Raw genomic sequence first — 24,064 nt, 5'->3', positions numbered from 1 at the left:
AACGTGTATAACTCTGAAATACAACGTATCTAAAAACTTATGAACATTAAACGTCTAGAAATATACCTCTAGAAATATAGTTACATCATAACAAAGAAGAAACACAAGTAACCACTAGAATTAAAAGTCGAGAAAAATGACATATCCTATAGTCATATGAAAGATCAAGCCATTTCTGTGTTACTTTAACAAAATTGGGGGTCTGAAACTACCTAGGAAATTTCTATTTTTGAGTTGCACCTGTTCATTCGAATCTGATCCATCTTTGTGGGTAAAATATTTAAAAATCTCTAATTCTTCTAGCAAGTTAAGCCCGTGACCTTTAATTTCTTTATGCAAAAGTCCTAAGTCTGCGCAGTGTTTTAGAGAAGAAGCAGCTATTCAGCTAAAGTCTAAATCTCTCATTCTGAAATACTGTATGGATATGTTCTGGGTAATTTGCCCGCCTTGATTTACGCTGCATCAAGACATATACACAGACTCTAACTATACTGTTATACTTATTGTGTTAAGTTGTTTGTGATATCTTTCAAATTTTTTTAATTCGGTCAATAATTATAATAAATATTGAAAATTAAAATGTTGTTGCCCCTGGAAGCCGTTTGACAGATAACCTGCAGCCAGGACTTGGAAGCTTTTGTGCCTATTTATTACTATATACTGTATACTACTAAACGACTAACACGGGCCACGGTCTGAGTTGCAGGTATCCTGTCTGACGGCTTCCAGCGGTAACAAAAATTTGTTTTTCAATATTTCATATACTTAATTTAAAAATTTAAAATGCTGGCCTAATCTGTTCATTAACAAGCATAATCTTACGCTGAAATTTGACACAGTAGAATAAGTATTACAGTTGGAAACAAAAAAGAAAAAGAGCGATAGTAAAATACTAGAAAAGTAAATTAAAATCGAACTAATTAAAATCAACCTTACTTGTATAAACAACTATACGTACTGAGAAACGCTCACGATAAAATTTTTGTATTTGTGGGGATCCATAGCCTCCAGATATTTAATAAACGTAAACATGGTCCGTAGTAGGCTGTAATGCTATTCTTATTTAAACGTGCGATTAGCATTCGACAGATGCTGGGTGCTTCCAGAGGGGTATGGCGCCACGTGTCTATTCATAGGTCACACAATTTCCTTAAATTACGGACCGCAAGTTTGCGGCCGCAATTCTGGGGCCCGATAGCGCCCTAGTCGTATTCCAACGGCTTCACATCTTTCAGTGTTCTGTCAAAATCCTCTCGTAGTGTCATATCTCCCATTTCTTCTTCATATGCCTCCTCTTCTATTTCCATAATATTGTCCTCAAGTTCATCTTCTTGTATATAGCCTCTATATATTCCTTACACTTTTCAACTTTCCCTTCTTTGCTTAGGATTGCTTTTACATCTGAGTTCTTGATATTCATACAGCCGCTTCGATTTCCTCCAAAGGCCTCTTTAATTTTCCTGTAGGCAGGATCTATCTTTTCCCAAGCGAAATATGCTTCTAAGTCCTTATATTTGTCCTCTAGCCACCCTTGTTTAGACATTTTGCATTTCCTGTCAATCTCACTTTTTAGACGTTTATATTCCCGTTCGCCTGTTTCGTTTGCTGCATTTTTATATTTCTCCTTTCATCAATTAAATTCAACATCTCCAGTGTTATCCAAGAATTTCTAGTAGGCCTTGTCGCTTTACCAATTTGATCCACTCCTGCGTACACTATTTCATCTTCTAGAGCTACCCACTCGTCTTCTACTGTATTCCCTCCTCCTCTTCTTGTCAACCTTTGCCTGAGGGCTTATATGAATTCACTATTTTTAGTACTTATGGTGAACTTCATTCCAGTTTGCTTTCGAAAGGTGGACCAACACGATTGTAATGTTTTGACTTTCAGATGATAGAGCATAGCAGTCAGTCGTCCTTTTCTTTCAGGTTTTATTAGGCAAATCCAGATTTCGGCTAGTGCCTAGCCATTATCAATGCAACTATTTCATGGTATCGATGCATGTTGTCATTCGGGCGCCAATATAAAATGACTTTTATCATAACAATATGAATATCTATATATGTGTTTGGAGAGAGAGAGAGAGATTGATTTTTGACTGAGACTTTACTTTCAGTCGTAACTAGTACCTGAATTTTGGTTGCTGCCTCCTTAAATGATCAGCTACTGCACCAGTTGGTGACGTATTATAATTTGGAGGAAGTTATTGCTCTTTAAGATTTAAAGTACGATTCTGTACTTGGCCGTATTGCGGATAGTGTTGCGCCCAAGTTTTCGTAGCTTTTCATACCTAAGGGACCACTGTGGTAAGTAAATAAGATCAAACAGCAATCTGCTTTTCGTGAGAAAGGAGATTGCTTGGCACACAAACTTCCTTCAAACTACAAGTCCTGTTACATCAAAATTGGTCAGTGGAGTTCAGCACCATACTATTATAAAAGTTGGTGACGTATTATAATTTGGAGGATTTGTGCACTTTAACATTTAAAGTACGACTCTGTACATGGCCGTATTGCGGATAGCTTTGAGCCCAAGTTTTCGCAGCTTTTCATACCTAAGGGACCACTCTGGTAAGTAAATAAGATAAAGCAGCAATCTGCTTTTCGTGAGAAAGGAGACTGCTTGGCACACAACGTCCTTCATACTACACGTCCCGCTACATCAAAATTGGTCAGTGGAGTTCAGCATCATGCTATTATACAAGAACATAATCCAATTACTGTAATTAACAAATTATGAGGGGTTATTACGTATTGAATGAAAACTATAGAGGATGCATTTCAGTTCCTGCATTTTAGTGAACTTTGTGCACTTACAATTCTGTCTAGTGATAGCCGGCGACGACAACGAAGTTCACCTCTTTTTCCAAAAACAAGATATTTCTATTCTTCACTTCCAGAAAATCTGGATACATAAATGTTTGGCAACTCTTACACATACTTTACTCGGTTTTATCACTAAAGTAGCAATTTTCATTAAATGTGACAATATGCTCTGAACGACGGCCTAGCAACACGCCCTCTTTCCACAAGATACAGATTAACAGTCCTCTTCTTTTAATAAATCAATTGTTTTTTTTTTAAGTCTATACTCAAAGATTCACAACTACCATCGCTGCCGGGATAGAGCGCTAAAGAGTTACTCGCTGTCCAGCTGCGCTTCACTTGCTATTTACAAACATTACTCAGCTTCTCAGAATAAAATTAGGCACAAATTAGTTAAGAAAAGGGCAGTAAGGCTCACATAACATTACAGTGTCCTAGTACGTTAGTCCCCTGTTGTTCGGGCGCCGAAATCTACACTACTGGCCATTACTATTGCTACACCACGAAGATGACGTGCTACAGACGCGAAATTTAACCGACAGGAAGAAGATGCTGTGATATGCAAATGATTATCTTCTCAGAGCATTCACGCAAGGTTGGCGCCGGAGGCGACACCTACAACGAGCTGACATGAGGAAAGTTTCTAACCGATTTCTCATACACAAACAGCAGCTGACCGGCGTTGCCTGGTGAAACTTTGTTGTGATGCCTCGTGTAAGGAGGAGAAATACGTACCATCACGTTCCCGACTATGATAAAGGTGGATTGTAGCCTATCGCGATTGCGGTTTATGGTATCGCCACATTGCTGCTCGCGTTGGTCGAGATCCAATGACTGTTAGCAGAATATGGAATCGATGGGTTCAGGAGGGTAATACGGAACGCCGTGCTGGATCGCAACGGCCTCGTATCATTAGCAGTCGAGATGACAGGCATCTTATCCGCATGGCTGTAACGGATCGTGCAACCACGTCTCGATCACTGAGTCAACAGATGGGGACGTTTGCAAGACAACAACCATCTGCACGAACAGTTCGACGACGTTTGCAGCAGCATGGACTATCAGCTCGGAGACCACGGCTGCGGTTACCCTTGACGCTGCAACACAGGAGCGCCTGCGATGGTGTACTCAACGACGAACCTGGGTGCACGAATGGCAAAACGTCATTTTTTCGGATGAATCCAGGTTCTGTTTGCAGCATCACGATGGTCGCAACCGTGTTTGGCGACATCGCGGTGAACGCACATTGGAAGCGTGTATTCGTCACCCACCGTGATGGCATGGGGTGCCATTGGTGACACGTCTCGGTCACCTCTTGTTCGCATTGACGGCACATTGAAAATTGGACGTTACATTTCAGATGTGTTACGACCCTTCATTCGATCCCTGCGAAACCCTACATTTCAGCAGGATAATGCACGACCGCATGTTGCAGGTCCTGTACGGGCCTTGCTGGATACAGAAAATGTTCGACTGCTGCCGTGGCCAGCACATTCTCCAGATCTCTCACCAACTGAAAACTTCTGGTCAACGGTGACCGAGCAACTAGATCGTCACAATACGCCAGTCACTACTCTTGATGAACTGTGGTATCGTGTTGAAGCTGCATGGGCAGCTGTACCTGTACACGCCATCCAAGCTCTGTTTGACTCAATGCCCAGGCGTATCAAGGCCGTTATTACGGCCAGGGGTGGTTGTTCTGGGTACTGATATCTCAGGATCTATGCAACCAAATTGCTTGAAAAATGTAATCACATGTCAGTTCTAGTATAATACACTCCTGGAAATGGAAAAAAGAACACATTGACACCGGTGCGTCAGACCCACCATACTTGCTCCGGACACTGCGAGAGGGCTGTACAAGCAATGATCACACGCACGGCACAGCGGACACACCAGGAACCGCGGTGTTGGCCGTCGAATGGCGCTAGCTGCGCAGCATTTGTGCACCGCCGCCGCCAGTGTCTGCCAGTTTGCCGTGGCATACGGAGCTCCATCGCAGTCTTTAACACTGGTAGCATGCCGCGACAGCGTGGACGTGAACCGTATGTGCAGTTGACGGACTTTGAGCGAGGGCGTATAGTGGGCATGCGGGAGGCCGGGTGGACGTACCGCCGAATTGCTCAACACGTGGGGCGTGAGGTCTCCACAGTACATCGATGTTGTCGCCAGTGGTCGGCGGAAGGTGCACGTGCCCGTCGACCTGGGACCGGACCGCAGCGACGCACGGATGCACGCCAAGACCGTAGGATCCTACGCAGTGCCGTAGGGGACCGCACCGCCACTTCCCAGCAAATTAGGGACACTGTTGCTCCTGGGGTATCGGCGAGGACCATTCGCAACCGTCTCCATGAAGCTGGGCTACGGTCCCGCACAACGTTAGGCCGTCTTCCGCTCACGCCCCAACATCGTGCAGCCCGCCTCCAGTGGTGTCGCGACAGGCGTGAATGGAGGGACGAATGGAGACGTGTCGTCTTCAGCGATGAGAGTCGCTTCTGCCTTGGTGCCAATGGTGGTCGTATGCGTGTTTGGCGCCGTGCAGGTGAGCGCCACAATCAGGACTGCATACGACCGAGGCACACAGGGCCAACACCCGGCATCATGGTGTGGGGAGCGATCTCCTACACTGGCCGTACACCACTGGTGATCGACGAGGGGACACTGAATAGTGCACGGTACATCCAAACCGTCATCGAACCCATCGTTCTACCATTCCTAGACCGGCAAGGGAACTTGCTGTTCCAACAGGACAATGCACGTCCGCATGTATCCCGTGCCACCCAACGTGCTCTAGAAGGTGTAAGTCAACTACCCTGGCCAGCAAGATCTCCGGATCTGTCCCCCATTGAGCATGTTTGGGACCGGATGAAGCGTCGTCTCACGCGGTCTGCACGTCCAGCACGAACGCTGGTCCAACTGAGGCGCCAGGTGGAAATGGCATGGCAAGCCGTTCCACAGGACTACATCCAGCATCTCTACGATCGTCTCCATGGGAGAATAGCAGCCTGCATTGCTGCGAAATGTGGATATACACTGTACTAGTGCCGACATTGTGCATGCTCTGTTGCCTGTGTCTATGTGCCTGTGGTTCTGTCAGTGTAATCATGTGATGTATCTGACCCCAGGAATGTGTCAATAAAGTTTCCCCTTCCTGGGACAATGATTTCACGGTGTTCTTATTTCAATTTCCAGGAGTGTATATTTTTCCAATGAATACCCGTTTATCATCTGCATTTCTTCTTGGTGTAGCAATTTTAATGGCCAGTAGTGTATTTGTTCTGTAGCCACCTTTGTTTAGACATTTTGCATTTCCTGTCAATCTCACTTTTTAGACAAGGAATAGGGAAAATCAACGAATATAAAAGACTGCCACCAAAAACTGGAACAAATAATAAACCAATTCCCTTTCGCCTGTTTCGTTTGCTGGATTTTTATATTTCTCCTTTCGTCAATTAAATTGAACATCTCCAGTGTTATCCAAGAATTTCTAGTAGGCCTTGCCTGCTGTCCACACTATTTCATCTTCTAAAGCTACTCACCCATCTTCTACTGTATTCCTTCCTCCTGTCCTTGCCAACCTTTGCCTGAGGGCTTACATGAATTCACTATTTTTAGTCCTAGGGGTGAACTGCATTCCAGTTTGCGTTCGAATGGTGGACCAACACGACTGTAATGTTTTGACTTTGAGATGATAGAGCACAGCAATCAGTCGTCCTTTCTTTCAGGTTTTATTAGGCAAATCTAGATTTCGGCTAGTGCCTAACCATTATCAATTGAACTATTTCATGGTATCGACGCATGTTGTCATGCTGTTCGGGCGCCAATATAAAATGACTTTTATCATAATAATATGAATATTTATATATGTGGTACGCAGCTCGTGGTCGTGCGGTAGCGTTCTCGCTTCGCGTGCCCTGGTTCCCAGATTCGATTCCCGGCGGGGTCAGGGATTTTCTCTGCCTCGTGATGACTGGGTGTTGTGTGATGTCCTTAGGTTAGTTAGGTTTAAGTAGTTCTAAGGTCTAGGGGACTGATGACCATAGATGTTAAGTCCCATAGTGCTCAGAGCCATTTGAACGATTTATATATGTGTTTGGAGAGAGAGAGAGAGAGACTGATTTTTGATTGAGACTTTACTTTCAGTCGTAACTGGTACCTGGTTGCTGCCTCCTAAATGAACAGCTTCTGCACCAGTTGGTGACGTATTATAATTTGGAAGAAGTTATTGCTCTTTAAGAGCGGATAGCTTTGAGCCCAAGTTTTCGTAGCTTTTCATACCTAAGGGACCACTGTGGTAAGTAAATAAGATCAAACAGCAATCTGCTTTTCGTAAGAAAGGAGATTGCTTGGCACACAAACTTCCTTCAAACTACAAGTGCTGCTACATCAAAATTGGTCAGTGGAGTTCAGCATCATACTTTTATACAAGAACATAATCCAATTACTGCAATTAAGAAATTATGAGAGGTTGTTACGTCTTTGCTTGCCTGTATTTTAGTGAACTTTGTACAGTTACAGTTCTGTCGATTGATAGGCGGCGATGGCAATGAAGTTCACCTCCTTTTCCAAAAAGAAGATATTTCTATTCTTCACTTGCAGAAAATTTTGTATGCATAAATGTTTCGCAACTCTTACACATACTTTACTCGGTTTTATCACTAAAATAGCAATTTTCATTAAATGCAACAATACGTTATGAACGACGGCCTAGCAACAAGCCCTCTTTCCACAAGATACATATTAACAGTCCTCTTTTTTTTAATTTAAGTGCGTACTCAAAGATTCACACCTGAGCCGCCAGGTTAGCTTAGAGCGCTAATGCGCTGCTTCCTGGACTCGGGTAGGCGCGCCGGCTCCGGATCGAATCCGCCCAGCGGATCAACGACGTGGGCCGGTGTGTCGGCCAGCCTGGATGTGGTTTTTAGGCGGTTTTCCACATCCCGCTAGGTGAATACCGGGCTGGTCCCCACACCCCGCCTCAGTTACACGACACGCAGACATTTGTAACACTTCTGCACTCTTTCACGGTTTACACTAGAGGCAGACAGCTGGGGTACACTGATTCCGTCCTGGGGGGTATGGGGTGGCGGCAGGAAGGGCATCCGGCCACCCATTTCAATGAACCTTGCCAATTCCGTTGTAAACACGCCGACCCTGCGACCATTGCAGGACAAAGGCGCAAGTGAAAGGAAGAAAGAAGTGTTCAAATGCGTGTGAAATCTTATGGGACTTAACTGCTAAGGTCGTCAGTCCCTAAGGTTACACACTACTTAATCTAAATTATCCTAAGGACAAACACACACCCATCCTCAGGGAGGACTCGAAGCTCTGCCGGGACCAGCCGCACAGTCTATGACTACAGCGCCCAAGACCGCTCGGCTAATCCCGCGCGAAAGAAAGAAAGACTCAAAGATTCACAACTACTGTCGTTGCGAGGATTGCGAGCTAAAGAGTTTCTTGCTGTCCAGCTGCGCTTCACTTGGTATTTACATGCATTACTGAGCTTCTCAGAATAAAATTAGGCACAAAGTAGTTAATAAAAGGGCAATGAGGCTCACATAACATTACAATGTCCTAGTACGTCAGTCCCCTGTTGTTTGGGCGCCGAAATCTTGATTTGCATAATAAAACCTGAAAGAAAAGGACGAGTGCTTGCTGTGCTCTATCATTTGGAAGTCTTATCACAGTCGTTGAGTGCACCCATATTCCTAATGGAAGGTAACTCGATATAATGTTTTGATTAATCACTGTAGAGCGCAATAGTTAAGGAGGGATGAAGAGACAATCACGGGGTAGGTTATCGCGGAGAGACGCTTCGAACCAGCGTCGGTCTGAATGCACAACAAGCAACAGCAGGAGACAGAAACGACGGCACTCACGTCGACGGCGTCTCCGGTGAGCAGGAGGGCGAGCGAGTCGGCGTCTCTGGGGCGCACGAAGAGGCGCAGCGGCCGCGAGGCGGAGCCGAAGGGCGAGCGGTCGCGCCGGGCCGTCAGCGGCAGACCGGCGGCAGAGAGCGCAGCCTCCAGCGCCGCCTGCGGGTCGCGCCACGCCGACGCGCGGTAGCCGTGCTCTGCCGGCAGCGGGTGGAAGCACGAGCCGCCGTCCCAGCAGCAGCCCGCAGACTCGCACTGCGCGCGCGTCGTGTTCTGCCCGGGCAGGCACCACACCCTGCAACAGCACCAGCGACTCCTCTCACAACGGGGGCGCCTCCAGGGTTGGGCTATTTGGGGAGGGGGTCACAGCTTATTACTCTCACCCCCCCCCCCCCCACCCCAATATACCAGGCGTACCGGTATGAAATGAGCGTTAAGATACAAATGTGTCGATAGGGAACATTTGTTCTGAGCGAGCCTTAATACACTCCTGGAAATTGAAATAAGAACACCGTGAATTCATTGTCCCAGGAAGGGGAAACTTAATTGACACATTCCTGGGGTCAGATACATCACATGATCACACTGACAGAACCACAGGCACATAGACACAGGCAACAGAGCATGCACAATGTCGGCACTAGTACAGTGTATATTCACCTTTCACAGCAATGCAGGCTGCTATTCTCCCATGGAGACGATCGTAGAGATGCTGGATGTAGTCCTGTGGAACGGCTTGCCATGCCATTTCCACCTGGCGCCTCAGTTGGACCAGCGTTCGTGCTGGACGTGCAGACCGCGTGAGACGACGCTTCATCCAGTCCCAAACATGCTCAATGGGGGACAGATCCGGAGATCTTGCTGGCCAGGGTAGTTGACTTACACCTTCTAGAGCACGTTGGGTGGCACGGGATACATGCGGACGTGCATTGTCCTGTTGGAACAGCAAGTTCCCTTGCCGGTCTAGGAATGGTAGGACGATGGGTTCGATGACGGTTTGGATGTACCGTGCACTATTCAGTGTCCCCTCGACGATCATCAGTGGTGTACAGCTAGTGTAGGAGATCGCTCCCCACACCATGATGCCGGGTGTTGGCCCTGTGAGCCTCGGTCGTATGCAGTCCTGATTGTGGCGCTCACCTGCACGGCGCCAAACACGCATACGACCATCATTGGCACCAAGGCAGAAGCGACTCTCATCGCTGAAGACGACACGCTCCATTCGTCCCTCCATTCACGCCTGTCGCGACACCACTGGAGGCGGACTGCACGGTGTTGGGGCGTGAGCGGAAGACGGCCTAACGGTGTGCGGGACCGTAGCCCAGCTTCATGGAGACGGTTGCGAATGGTCCTCGCCGATACCCCAGGAGCAACAGTGTCCCTAATTTGCTGGGAAGTGGCGGTGCGGTCCCCTACGGAACTGCGTAGGATCCTACGGTCTTGGCGTGCATCCGTGCGTCGCTGCGGTCCGGTCCCAGGTCGACGGGCACGTGCACCTTCCGCCGACCACTGGCGACAACATCGATGTACTGTGGAGACCTCACGCCCCACGTGTTGAGCAATTCGGCGGTACGTCCACCCGGCCTCCCGCATGCCCACTATACGCCCTCGCTCAAAGTCCGTCAACTGCACATACGGTTCACGTCCACGCTGCCGCGGCATGCTACCAGTGTTAAAGACTGCGATGGAGCTCCGTATGCCACGGCAAACTGGCTGACACTGACGGCGGCGGTGCACAAATGCTGCGCAGCTAGCGCCATTCGACGGCCAACACCGCGGTTCCTGGTGTGTCCGCTGTGTCGTGCGTGTGATCATTGCTTGTACGGCCCTCTCGCAGTGTCCGGAGCAAGTATGGTGGGTCTGACACACCGGTGTCAATGTGTTCTTTTTTCCATTTCCAGGAGTGTATATTTTTTTTTCGTTTGGTTTGTATGACATCTGTCAAAGATATTTAGTATACATCAAGTCATGGAACAAACAACATCATATGTTTTCATCGCGTTAACAATGTCGAATTTTGTACCAGAAAGTGATGATTTGCGTAAAGCGTTAATTTTTTGTTTTCATTTGGAAAAAAGTGCTGCAGAGTCGCATCGAATGCTTGTCGAGGCATATGGTGATCATGCTCTATCAGAAGCAACATGCAAAAGATGGTTCCAACGGTTCAGAAATAATGACTTTGATGTAAGAAATGAAGAACGTGGAAGACCACCAAAAAAGTTCGAAGACGCCGAATTGCAAGCAATATTGGATGAAGATGATACTTTGAGTCAGAAGCAAATGGCAGCAATGCTAAATGTTGCACAACAAACAATTTCTGACCGTTTGAAAGGTATGGGAAAGATCCAAAAGTGTGGAAAATGGGTGCCACATGAATTCAATGAAAGACAGATGGAAAACCGAAAAACCATTTGTCAAATTTTGCATCAAAGACATGAAAGAAAATCAATTTTGCATCGAATTGTTAGTGGCGATGAAAAATGGATTTATTTTAAGAATCCTAAACGGGAAAAATCATGGGTTAATCCGGGACAACCATCAACATCGACTGCAAAACCACATCGATTCGGCAAGAAGACAATGCTCTGTGTTTGGTGGGATCGGAAAGATGTGGTGTGTCATGAGCTTCTAAAACCTGGTGAAACTGTGAATACTACTCGCTACAGGCAACAAATGATTAATTTCAACTATGCACGGTTCAAATGGCTCTGAGCACTATGGGACTTAACATCTGTGGTCATCAGTCCCCTAGAACTTAGAACTACTTAAACCTAACTAACCTAAGAACATCACACACATCCATGCCCGAGGCAGGATTCGAACCTGCGACCGTAGCTCAATTATGCATGAATCGAAAAAAGACCAGAATGGGCCAGAAGACATGGCAAAGGTTTTTTTACACGACAACGCACCTACACACAAAGCAAAACTGGTTCAGGATACAATGAAAACACTTGGCTGGGAGCTGCTACCCCATCCGCCGTATTCACCAGACTTGGCCCCTTCCGACTAACATTTGTTTTCATCAATGGGACACGCACTGGCTGAGGAACACTTCGATTTCTACGAAGAAGTAGAAAATTGGGTGTCTGATTGGTTTGCTTCAAAAGACGAAAATTTCTATTGGCGTGGTGTCCATAAATTGCCAGTAAGGTAGTCAAAATGTATAGAAAGCAATGGTCAGTACTTTGAATAAAAAGTTTTTACTTTTCAATTCAAAATTAGTGTTTCATTTTCACAAAAAAACTGCAATGCAGTCTTCCTCTGTGAAACAGCTTTGGAAAAAGACATTTAGTATTTCGGGCTTTAGGGTTGGGTTCTTTGGGGGGGGGGGGGTCACAGTTTGATACTCTCAACCCCCCCCCCCCCCCCAATATAACTTACCACCACCCCAACTTTTAACAAGCGTAAAAATAACAATGAAATATACAAAAAATTAGCGGCTTAACACGGGTAACAACAACGCAGCGAACACGTCAAGTGCCATACCCCGATTTCCTAGAAACTTCGCTCAGAGGTAGAGGGGTCAAAATAAGCGATCACCTGTCTGGGGCCATTCGCAGATACTCGACTGTTTCTGATAAGGGGAACTCCCCATCGCAGCCCCCTCAGATTTAGTGGTAAGTTGGCAGATTGGATACTCTGTGAAAAACTGAACTCAGATCAAGCATGAAGAGAAAAGAAGTTGTACTGAATTGTGGAAAAAAGAAGGAAACTAGAAACAGTGAACGGTCCAGACTTGATATGTGCAATATCGAGGAATGTTAGCAGCTGTTGTGTCGCCAATGTGTGGTCATGGTGTTGGACTGCTGTAACGTCGCAGCTATCTACACGGCTGCAGAGTTTTGTAGCAAGTTTTATTCCCTTAGGTGAAGCTGTATTGGAGGCTGGCAATGAAGGCTCCAGCCCCGGCCGTTGTGTAGTCGGCTGCTGGCGTCAAAATGCTATCTGTCGCGGTGTGCGGACCGTGAGAACTGCTCTGTGAGGAGCATACTAAGATCACTTATTCATCTCACCTAAGAAACTAAATAACTATGATAAATATGATCTCTGTGTTTTCAAATTTGGTATAGGAAATTTTATAATTTAGAAGATCAGTGTGTAAGATTTTCATGCGAATAATAAGTTTTCGAAATATAAAAAACCTATTAAAAAAGTACTTAACCGACACTTAGTAAAGTAAATTTAGATAGGAATCATGACAGTCTAAGTTTCTTTGTTATTGGAAAACAATAACGGCACTCTCAGTGTGCGCAAGTTATTTTTAAGGAATTTTGATTCTAAACTTGTAATAATTTTGCTTTCGTAATGGAAATAATACTTTAAAAGTTGATATTTATATTTTGTGTTAGGGTGGGACTAGATGAGAGTGAATGTGAATGTGTATGTGGGGACATACGTCAAGTTTGAATTTCATAATGTATTACACCATCCGTAAGTAGCAAGTGTTACGTATACTATTCCAGTCTCTTATTGCAGATGGAAAGAAAGATTGTCGGTATGCCCCTGCGTGGGCTCTAATCTCTCTGATTTTATCCTCATGGTCTCTTCGCGAGATATACGTAGGAGGAGGGAGCAATATACTGCTTGAGTCCTCGGTGAAGGTATGTTCTCGAAACTTCAACCGTACTGAGCGTCTCTCCTGCAGTCTCCTACTGGAGTATATCAATCAGCTCCGAAACGCTTTCGCGATTACTAAATGATCCTGTAACGAAGCGCGCTGCTTTTCGTTGGATCTTCTCTATCTCTTCTATCAACCCTATCTGGTACAGATCCCACACTGCTGAGCAGTATTCAAGCAGTGGGCGAACAAGTGTACTGTAACCCACTTCTTTTGTTTTCGGACTGCATTTCCTTAGGATTCTTCCACTGAATCTCAATCTGGCATCTGCTTTACGGACGATCAACTTTATGTGATCATTGCATTTTAAATCACTCCTAATGCCTACTCCCAGATAATTTATGGAATTAACTGCTTCCAGTTGCTGACTTGCTATACTGCAGCTAAATGATAAAGGATCTTTCTTTCTATGTATTCGCAGCACATTACACTTGTCTACATTGAGATTCAATTGCCATTCCCTGCGCCATGCGTCAATTCGTTGCAGATCCTCCTGCATTTCAGTACAATTTTCCGTTGTTACAACCTCTCGATATATTGCAGCATCATCCGCAAAAAGCCTCAGTGAACTTCCGATGTTATCCACAAGGTCATTTATGTATATTGTGAATAGCAACGGTCCTACGACACTCCCCTGTGGCACACCTGAAATCACTCTTACTTCGGAAGACTTCTCTCCATTGAGAATGACATGCTGCGGTCTGTTATCAAGGAACTCTTCAATCCAATCACACAATTGGTCTGATAGTCTATATGCTCTAACTTTGTTCATTAAACGATTGTGGGCAACTGTATCGAACGCTTTGCGGAAGCCAAGAAACACGGCATCTACCTGGAAACCCGTGTCTATGGCCCTCTGAGTCTCGTGGACGAATAGCGCGAGCTGGGTTTCACACGATCGTCTTTTTCGAAACCCATGCTGATTCCTACAGAGTATATTTCTAGTCTCCAGAAAAGTCATTATACTCGAACATAATACGTGTTCCAAAATTCTACAACTGATCTACGTTAGAGATATAGGTCTATAGTTCTGCACATCTGTCCGACGTCCCTTCTTGAAAAAGGGGATGACCTGTGCCCTTTTCCAATCCTTTGGAACGCTACGCTCTTCTAGAGACCTACGGTACACCGCTGCAAGAAGGGGGGCAAGTTCCTTCGCATACTCTGTGTAAAATCGGACTGGTATCCCATCAGGTCCAGCAGCCTTTCCTCTTTTGAGCGATTTTAATTGTTTCTCTATCCCTCTGTCCCCCCCCCCCCCCATGAACCATGGACCTTGCCGTTGGTGGGGAGGCTTGCGTGCCTCAGCGATACAGATGGCCGTACCGTAGGTGCAACCACAACGGAGGGGTATCTGTTGAGAGGCCAGACAAACATGTGGTTCCTGAAGAGGGGCAGCAGCCTTTTCAGTAGTTGCAGGGGCAACAGTCTGGATGATTGACTGATCTGGCCTTGTAACATTAACCAAAACGGTCTTGCTGTGCTGGTACTGCGAACGGCTGAAAGCAAGGGGAAACTACAGCCGTAATTTTTCCCAAGGACATGCAGCTTTACTGTATGGCATGGAGAGCTGCATCAAACCAACCAGTCTCAGGACTGAACACCACAACAACAACAACAACAACAATCCCTCTGTCGGCTATTTTGATATCTACCATTTTGTCATCTGTGCGACAATCTAAAGTGGGAACTACGATGCAGTCTTCCTCTGTGAAACACCTTTGGAAAAAGACATTTAGTATTTCGGGCTTTAGGGTTGGGTTCTTTGGGGTGGGGGGTGGGGTCACAGTTTGTTACTCTCAACCCCCCCCCCCCCCCAATATAACTTACCACCACCCCAACTTTTAACAAGTGTAAAAATATCAATAAAATATACAAAAAATTAGCGGCTTCACACGGGTAACATCAACGCAGTGAACACGGCAAGTACCATAACCCGATTTCCTAGAAACTTGGCTCAGAAGTAGAGGGGTCAAAACGAGCGATCACATGTCTCGGCCCATCCGCAGATACTCGGCTGTTTCTGACAAGAGAAACTCCTCATCGCAGCCCCCTCACATTTAGTGGTAAGTTGGCCCATTGGATAGTCCGTGAAAAACTGAACTCAGATCAAGCATGAAGAGAAAAGAAGTTGTACTGAATTGTGGAAAAAAGAAGAAAACTAGAAACAGTGAACTGTCCAAATTTGCCATGTGCAATATCGAGGAACGTTACCAGCTGTTGTGTCGTCGTTGTGTGGTCATGGTATTGGACTGTGCCGGGGAGATCCGGGTTCAAACCTCACTCAATCCCAATTTTTTTTCTCAGAAAATTACGAAATTTCCGTCCGGTCCGTAATGTCAGTTTGAAACAGCGACGTCTAACTGTTGGTTGATTTGAGGGAAGGGACCAAATAGCGAGGTCACTGGTCCCATTGGATTACGGAAGGATGGAGCAGGAAGTCGGCCGTGTCCTTTCAGAGGAACTATCCCAGCATTTGCCTGAAGCGATTTAGGGAAATCACGGAAAACCTAAATCAGGATGGCCGGACACGACGTTCAACGAAGGGACCTCCAGACGTACGTACCTTTATTTTTGTTCTACACAGATACTACATGTTATGCTCCTTCCGTTGCTTTTTTACAAGTTTTTACTCTTGAATTACTTCATAGTTCACACCCATTTATTTTTTGTTTTCGTTTCTGTGGGAAGTCTATGCGGCATGTCACCTGCTCTCACTATTCATCGCAGAAAATGAGTCACATGGTAAGAAATACTTCCGTCCCAAGTAAATGTATTGAACAGTGACAGGACTCCAGATGCCGCATTGACCTTTCACAGAAGTGTAAACAAAAAATAAACGGGTGTGAGCTATGTTACAACAAAGTAATTCATGAGTCGTCCACCCCCGTTAGCTCAGTGGTCAGCGCGACAGAATGTCAATCCTTAGGGCCCGGGTTCGATTCCCGGCTGGATCGGAGATTTTCTCCGCTTAGGAACTGGGTGTTGTGTTGTCCTAATCATCATCATTTCATCTCAATCGACGCGCAAGTCGCCGAAGTCGCGTCAAATCGATAGACTTGCACCCGGCGAACGGTCTAACCGACGGGAGGCCGTAGTCACACGTCATTTACATTAATTCAAGAGTCAAATCTTGTAAAACGGGACGCAAGAGTCGTAACATGTGGTACCTGTGTAGAACAAATGGGAGGTACGTACGTCTGGAGGTCCCTTCGTTACACGTCGCTGTTGCAAAGTGACATTACGCCGTGACTCAAACACAAATCCGAATACAGTGAACAGACACGTCAATGACCGGACGGGAAGTTCGCAAGAAAAAGGACAGAAGGAGATTTAAACCGGGAGCTCCCCTATCGTAGTCCAACACCGTGACCACAAAACCAAGACCAAACGGTCGTTAACGTTCCTCGATATTGACACATTAAATTCGGACCGTTCACTGTTTCTAGCTTTCTTTTTTCTTCCAAAGTTCAGTACACCTTTTCCCCGTTTTCAAGCTTGATCTGTGTAATTTTTTGACGGGCTATCCTATACGCCAACTTACCACTAAATCTGAGGTGGGTGCGACGGGGAGTTTCCCTTGTGACAAAACGAAGGTCAAAGTTTTCGAGCTATTTAATGTGCCTTTTAGCCAATAAACAGGTTAACGGAAATGGTGGCACAGTGGCTAACGTCACGGCTTCAATTTTGTACCCTGTGCTCGAAATCCGATTATTATTTTTATTTTTGGTTTTAATTCATCTACCCATGTCCGTAGGAGATTACGACAGCAATGATTTCAATGTGTGCTGAAATAACGCTGTCGCTATTCGTCTAGTAACTGTATGTCTGGTCAATGAATTAAAGAAAAAATGAATGAGAAAATTGCTTCAAACGGTTTTCGGTGAAATTCCTGCAGCGTATCTTGGTTCATAACCAGCTGCAAGCGTCAGTTTTTGGTAAAGTAGTCCGTTATGCTTGGTTTGTCGAGAAATTATTGCCAACGTGTGATAAGTCCACAAATGCTGTAAATGTAAGTTTGCCTTTCCTTAACCTATCTGCTGAGGTAAGTCGTAGGGTCAGTACTGCCTCGCATGTTCCTGCATTTCTCCGGATGAGATTATCGCCTGCAAGAAGGCACAGACAGTACCCTGAAAAACTTTGTCCATCGTTTTCTCAGAAACGGTCGAATATCTTCAGAAACACACGTTTGCTTATTTTAATTCTTGTTCCATTAAACGAAGTTTCTGGGAAATCGGGTTATGGCATTTGCCGTGTTCTCGTAATTATCTACAGCCGAGTGACTTGTCTGATGTAGCATTAATTTTGTTTACGAGCCACTGCCCAGAGTTAGGATTAAAATTCAGAGAGCAACGTCAGGTAAATAAATATCATTATTTTCCTATAACCCACATAATATAAGCTGCACACACCGAGGAAGTCCCGCCTGACTGCAGCGCCTGTAGAATGCGTTCCACCTGATCGCAACGCACTTCAGTGCGAGCTGTGAGCACCTGTTGGCCGCCCAGCTACGTCACCAGTCCGGCGTGACCTCAAACACTTTAACAGTAACCCGTATCAAAAAATCTGTTCTTATCAGTTTGATACGTCCTGAATCGCTGGCAGAAGCTCGCACCAGTTTGGTGCTGCCTCCGGCAGCCTTACAACTGTAAGGATGATTCAAAGGAGTTCTGCCCTTCACCGCTATACGACAATCACGTCGCAAATACACTTCTAGGGTCAACCCCCGGATAATGATGATGAGCATATGGCATTGGTGGCCGGGAGACACCTCGCGGGGCGGTTCGGCCGCCGCTCCACAAGTTCTTTAACGCAACTACGGCGACTTGCGACTGAATGAGGATGAAATGATGATGAAAGACACACAACACCCAGTCATCTCGAGGCAGAGAAAATCCCTGACCCGCCGGGAATCGAACCCGGGGCCCCGTGCGCAGAAAGCGAGAACGCTACCGCAATACCGCGAGCCGCGGACTGCCCCCGGATTATATTGTGTGAATCCCACAATATGTTATCGATGCAAGCGCTCTGGGTAGTTGCTGCTCTGACTGCTGCAAGACGCGACCGATGATAATCGAGCGACAACGTCGAAATTTATCAATCCAGGAGCAGGCAAGATGTCGAGCGGTTGCATCGATGAAATATTGTGGGATTTACACAATACCAAAGAGAGCTGTTGCTGACAGATGTGAAAATTAAAATACTAACACGAATTCTTTACAGAAGACTGGAAAAACTGATAGAAGCTGACCTTGGTGAAGATCAGTCTACATTTAGGAGAAATGTAAGAGCACACGGGGCAGTACTCACCCTACAAATTCTCATTGAAGATAGGATAAGGAAAGGCAAATCTACGTTAACTGGATATGACGATTGTAGATAGTGAGGTTGAAGTCATTGAGGTGCAAGCCGCAGGTGGTTAGTCTTATTATTGCCTGGGTTTTGAAAGCGTTGATCTTGAGGAACCATTGGTTACAGCATGAGACAAACTCATTGAAGTGGCTTCGGGATGTTGATTCTTATTGCGAAAAGTACAATAGTCGGCTTAGCAGTAGTGTAATGATAGACGGTAGAAGGTACTGTAAGGACTGACCTGTAGGCGCCGGAGAGGCTGCAGGTGCCGATGGTGTCTGGGGGCGGCACCTTGATAGCATACAGCAGCCAGTAGAGCAGCAGCGGCAGCCCTAGCGCCAGGACCACCAGTGCCACCACGCCCTTCACCTCTGCCGTCTGCAGCGCACGCCGATACCATGGCAGCACTGCAACAGACATGACACACCGGCTCAGCCCTGCACGCTGTCCGCCCTGATAGCTGCGCAATCAGTGCGGCTGAGTGGAAACCAAAGGGGTCCTGGTTCAGTTTCCGGCCAGGCCGGAGATTTTCTCCACTCGAGGACTGGGTGTTGGTTTTCCTTACTACTGTATCGTCGTATTTGACATTTCGGTATTGAGATGGCTGTATGAGCACTTCCCGAAAGCCAATAAACCGAAATAAAGGCCTACACACTCAGTACTGAACCTGGTGCAAAAATACGAGGTGCGGCTAGAAAAAAACCGGACTGATGCTGGAAAAAACATTTATTTACAATTATTTACAATTTCATGTTATCTCCTTCAATGTACTCTCCTCCTCGGTCTCTTCACCGCTCCATACGAATTTTCCACTGTTCGTAGCAATGCTGCAGATCATTTTCGGTAAGTCCATACATTACTTCCGTCGCTTTTTCTTTTACTGCTTCAACAGTCTCAAATCTAGTTCCTTTCAAAGCTGACTTGACTTTAGGGAAAAGAAAAAAGTCACAGGGGGCCAAATCAGGTGAGTAGGGTGGATGATCTAAGATGGGAATGTTGTGTTTTGCCAAAAACGTCTTCACTGACAACGCACTGTAAGCTGGGGCATTGTCTTGGTGAAGGATCCATGACTTTTTTCTCCACAAATCGTTCCGTTTTCTCCGTACTCGCTCACGTAGGGTAGCCAGAACGCTAATGTAGTAATGCTGATTCACTGTTTGTCCCTCTGGTACCCAATCAATATACACAATCCCTTTGAAATAAAAAAAAACAATCATCATTGCCTTGAATTTCGATTTTGACATTCGTGCTTTTTTTTTGTCGTGGAGAACCAGGAGTTTTCCAATGCAAGTAAAAAACCACGATTCATCGCAAGTAATAACATTTTGTAAGAAGGTGGGATCACTTTCAATGTTTTCCAGGAAGTCAGTACAAATCATTCTTCGGCGTTCCTTCTGTTCAATTGTGAGACACTTTGGAACCATTTTTGAACACACTTTGTTCATGTTGAAACTTTCATGAAGAATCTGCCTAACACTTTCCTTGTCAACTTCTGTTAACTCAGACACTGCTCTGATTGTTAAACGGCGATCTTGTCGAACAAGTTTACCGATTTTTTCAATGTTTGCATCAATTTTTGCTGACAATGGTCTGCCAGTGCGAGTGTCATCACTGGTGTCTTCGCGGCCATCTTTAAATCGTTTAAACCACTCAAACACTTGTGTTCGCGATAAACAATCATCGCCATACACTTGTTGTAACATTACAAACTTTTCACTTGCAGATTTTCCTAGTTTGAAACAAAATTTGGTGTTAACACGCTGTTCTTTCTGTACACTCAACATTTTCCGACGCACAGACAAAACGTCAACTACTTAAAACAGACGCCATGGGCAGACTGAGTGCAGGAGGCAGATGAAACTCGAGCAGTAGGCGGAGCGAGAGTCACGTGACAGGCCACGCGACTTTCAGCCTTATTGCATTCGTTTTATTGTTTCACCAGTACTAGTCCGGTTTTTTTCTAGCCACACCTCGTACGACGTCTCGTAGTATCCTCTAGGCGAGGGCCAACCATCTAAATGGCAAGGCTGCATTTGTGAGATGACTGCACCTCAAAGGGAACCACATCATGTATTTCTTTCTTTGGGCCTTGTCCCGTGACAATGCTGGGTCAGCCGTGTTATTACAGATTTGGGAGTGTTAGTTGCAGAGGGTGGCCGGATGCCCTTCCTGCAGCCACCCCGAACCCCCCGGGACATAACTAGTGTGCCGCAGCTGTCTGCATCTAGTGTAATCCATGAAAAAGTGCGAATGTGTACAAATGTCAGTGAGTCGTGTAACTGATGCGGAATGTGCGGAGCAGCCCAGTACTCACCTAGTGGGATGTGGAATACCGCCTAAAAACCACATCCAGGCTACCCGGCATACCGGCCCTCGTCATTAATCCGCCGGGCAGATTCGAACCGGGACCAGTGCGCCTACCTGAGTCCAGGAAGCAGCACATTAGTGCTCTCGGCTACCCTGGTGGGTATTACCACACCATGTATATCTTCTACATATTATATTTAAAGCTCCCCTTCCCATTGTTTCTGCCTGTGTGTTCTGGCTAATGTCAGGAACTTTTGTAGGAATTTTGACATATTTTCACTAGCAGATACACTGATTCACTGCAAATGTTTTGGGCACAGGAGAGAGGCATAAGGCAGCACCAGGCTGGCGCAAGCTACATCGACCTCCTAAACGATCTGCAATGCAGAACTTATCGGACATTGAAGATAAAGATAGTTGTTTTGGTGTAGAGTTAATGTTTAAGGGATGCGAAAGCAAATGTGGAAAAATGTTACAGAGGAACAGTAGCTAGTGCAGACTGATGCTGAAAAGAGATGGCCGTCGAGAGGCGACGGCTCGCACGGAAGTGGCCATACAGTCGGGTGGAACACGCAGCACGGTATCTCGCAGCACCCATCACTGCCACGAGATGTCACCCTAAACGCCAATTAAATATGGAACAGATAACACTCGTGCCTTCTGAGAACTTTCCTGGCAAGTGCCACTTTTATCGTCTAAGTTGAATGAAAATTATGACATTCATCACCAAACACTGTTCTCTGACTTTTGATTAGAACTCTATGTAGTGGCCCATAAACTAAATTATCGCAACACCACACAAGTTGCCTGGCTGTAGATATGAGGGCTACTTTGCTTTATGAGATCCGATCGGTCGCGAAATTAAAAGCATACTGAAAGTCTGGTGAAGCTTTGTACAGATGCGTTGCACAATGTCCCCAGTATGCTCATCGACTGCGTCACGTCGCATCTTTCAGTGCCTAGCACACAGTGAGCAGATAAACATGTCTAGAATGCTTGTCAATGCTTACAGTAAAGATACAATGCTCACGAAGTATTTTTGGAGCCCTAAAGTTTCCGTACTATTTAAAGTAAGGAGTTCACAAGATAGATTATAAAATTTGTGTCTTACGTAGTAGAAGAGAGTATTCCGATTATGTGGGCACCTTCTAATGCAGCACTGCAGTCTTGTACTGATACAATAGCTCTCTGTTTCTGACACTATTGCAGCCAATGACTTAACTTTTATAACCAAAAATAAGTAGACAACATTTCATCAAATACAGCCGACAGAAACTGACGGCCTGATTACAGACACTGCAGACAACAGGAATCTGCATGCATGCGGCAGTTCTGTGTTCAGAGATGTATAGCTGGCGTTGGGGCCACTGCTTATCATAAGTGGTCGTTCATGTTTTTACATGATGGTGCCAAACTCACGTATCTCCAGAGATGTGTCCGCTGTGCAGATTTGCACCTACATTTTTAGTGCAGGATGATTAACACTGTATGCCGGCCGCGGTGGTCTAGCGGTTCTAGGCGCGCAGTCCGGAACCGCGCGACTGCTACGGTCGCAGGTTCGAGTCCTGGCTCGGGCATGGATGTGTGTGATGTCCTTAGGTTAGTTAGGTTTAAGTAGTTCTAAGTTCTAGGGGACTGATGACCACAGTAGTTAAGTCCCATAGTGCTCAGAGTCATTTGAACCATTAACACTGTACGTCATGGAGTGGAACGGAAGGGAACTACATCATCGTCTAATGGTAATGTGTTTACAGTAGATAAAATGTCAACATGACATCACATTGCCTAGCCCAGCACTGAAGGTAGGAAGTGGGGTTCTGAGGGACTGTCTGCCTAACAAAATCTTCTTTCTTCTTCTTTTTCCTGGCTATGTCACATGTGTTCACAGTCACGCCGAGTGAGGTGGCCAAGTCGTTAGCATACTGGACTCGTATTCGGGAGGACAACAGTTCAAACCTGCATCCGGCTATCCTGATTTAGGTTTTCTGTGATATCCCTAAATCGCTTCAGGCAAATTCTGGGATGGTTCCTTTCAAAAGGCATAGCCAGTTTCCTTCCACATCCTTCCCTCATCCGATGGCATGATGACCTCGGAATCAACCAACCAACCAACCACACAGTCAGCAGATTAAACTCGTACCAATGTTAGTAGCAGAGGATGGCCAGATGCCTTTCCTGTCACCACGCCCCCCACCCCCCGGGACAGAATTTGTGCGCCCCACTTGCCTCCAGCTAGCGTTACCCCACGTCAAGGTGTGTCAAGGTTTTTCAGAAATATATGCGAGTCGTGTAACTAAGGTGGGCATGCATACCAGTCCGGCATTCACCTAGTCAGATGTGGGAAACCGCTAAAAACCACATTCAGGCTGGCCAGCTCGCTGGCCCTCGTCGTTAATTCACCGGACAGATTCGATCTGGGATCGCCTGAAATCCCTGATTACCGGCAGCAGCGTGCTAACACACGCGGCTATCCCGGCGGAGCAAGTTGAGTGGGATGTAAGTGATAAGGGAGGTAGACTGCATGATTTCCTCCCTGGCGTAAGGAAGCGGTTGAGAATGAAGCTTATCGATCCCATTTGCGGTATGGTGCATTTCGTAACTGGACATAGACCTTATCCCATACATTTAAACCGATGTACATGCACATGCAGGGAAGAAGGCTCCCCAGGACAACTGTCTTATTCTGCGGGCAATACGCGAAAAACAGACATATACTACATTTAGACTACACAGAAACAGGCATACATGAATACACAGCAATAAAAGTCGAAGAGTAATGGGCACAACTAAATGAATTAAAAACAGTAATTCAAAAACAATACATGAAGAGTACGTTGAACATGTCATGGCAACACATGCCTATATGCAACGTAATAATTATCTCCAGAGAGTGGATAGTAACACCCACAGTGACAGCGAAAACAGTTACATTGAAGAGGAACTGGAGGAGGAGAAATATGAGAGATGTAATAGTAAGTAAGTCATCTAGAATTACGAATCAGAAATAACATGCCAATATGCACTGAAAAATTATACGAATCAGTCAAACAATAGCTAACGATAGAGTAAATGTAGTGTAAAGT

The 24,064-nt window shown here is 45.7% G+C and overlaps 1 protein-coding gene across 1 annotated transcript in view; it reads right to left on the bottom strand.

Moving 5' to 3' along the window:
- The window catches only part of LOC124623056 (alpha-glucosidase-like), a 237,237-nt gene that overhangs the window by 161,591 nt on the left and 51,582 nt on the right, over positions 1–24,064 (bottom strand). Inside the window, exons 3-4 of the mRNA XM_047148849.1 lie at positions 18,916–19,081; positions 8,705–8,996 (exon numbers count right to left, since the gene is read on the bottom strand). Coding sequence (XP_047004805.1) covers positions 8,705–8,996; positions 18,916–19,081 — 458 coding nt within the window. The remainder of the gene's footprint in view (positions 1–8,704; positions 8,997–18,915; positions 19,082–24,064) is intronic.

The sequence above is a fragment of the Schistocerca americana genome, chromosome 7, assembly GCF_021461395.2.
Source record: "Schistocerca americana isolate TAMUIC-IGC-003095 chromosome 7, iqSchAmer2.1, whole genome shotgun sequence".
In the NCBI taxonomy this organism is placed as follows: Eukaryota; Metazoa; Arthropoda; class Insecta; order Orthoptera; family Acrididae; genus Schistocerca; species Schistocerca americana.
Note: the sequence above shows the minus strand (reverse complement) of the source record. Positions and strands in the feature narration are given on the sequence as shown.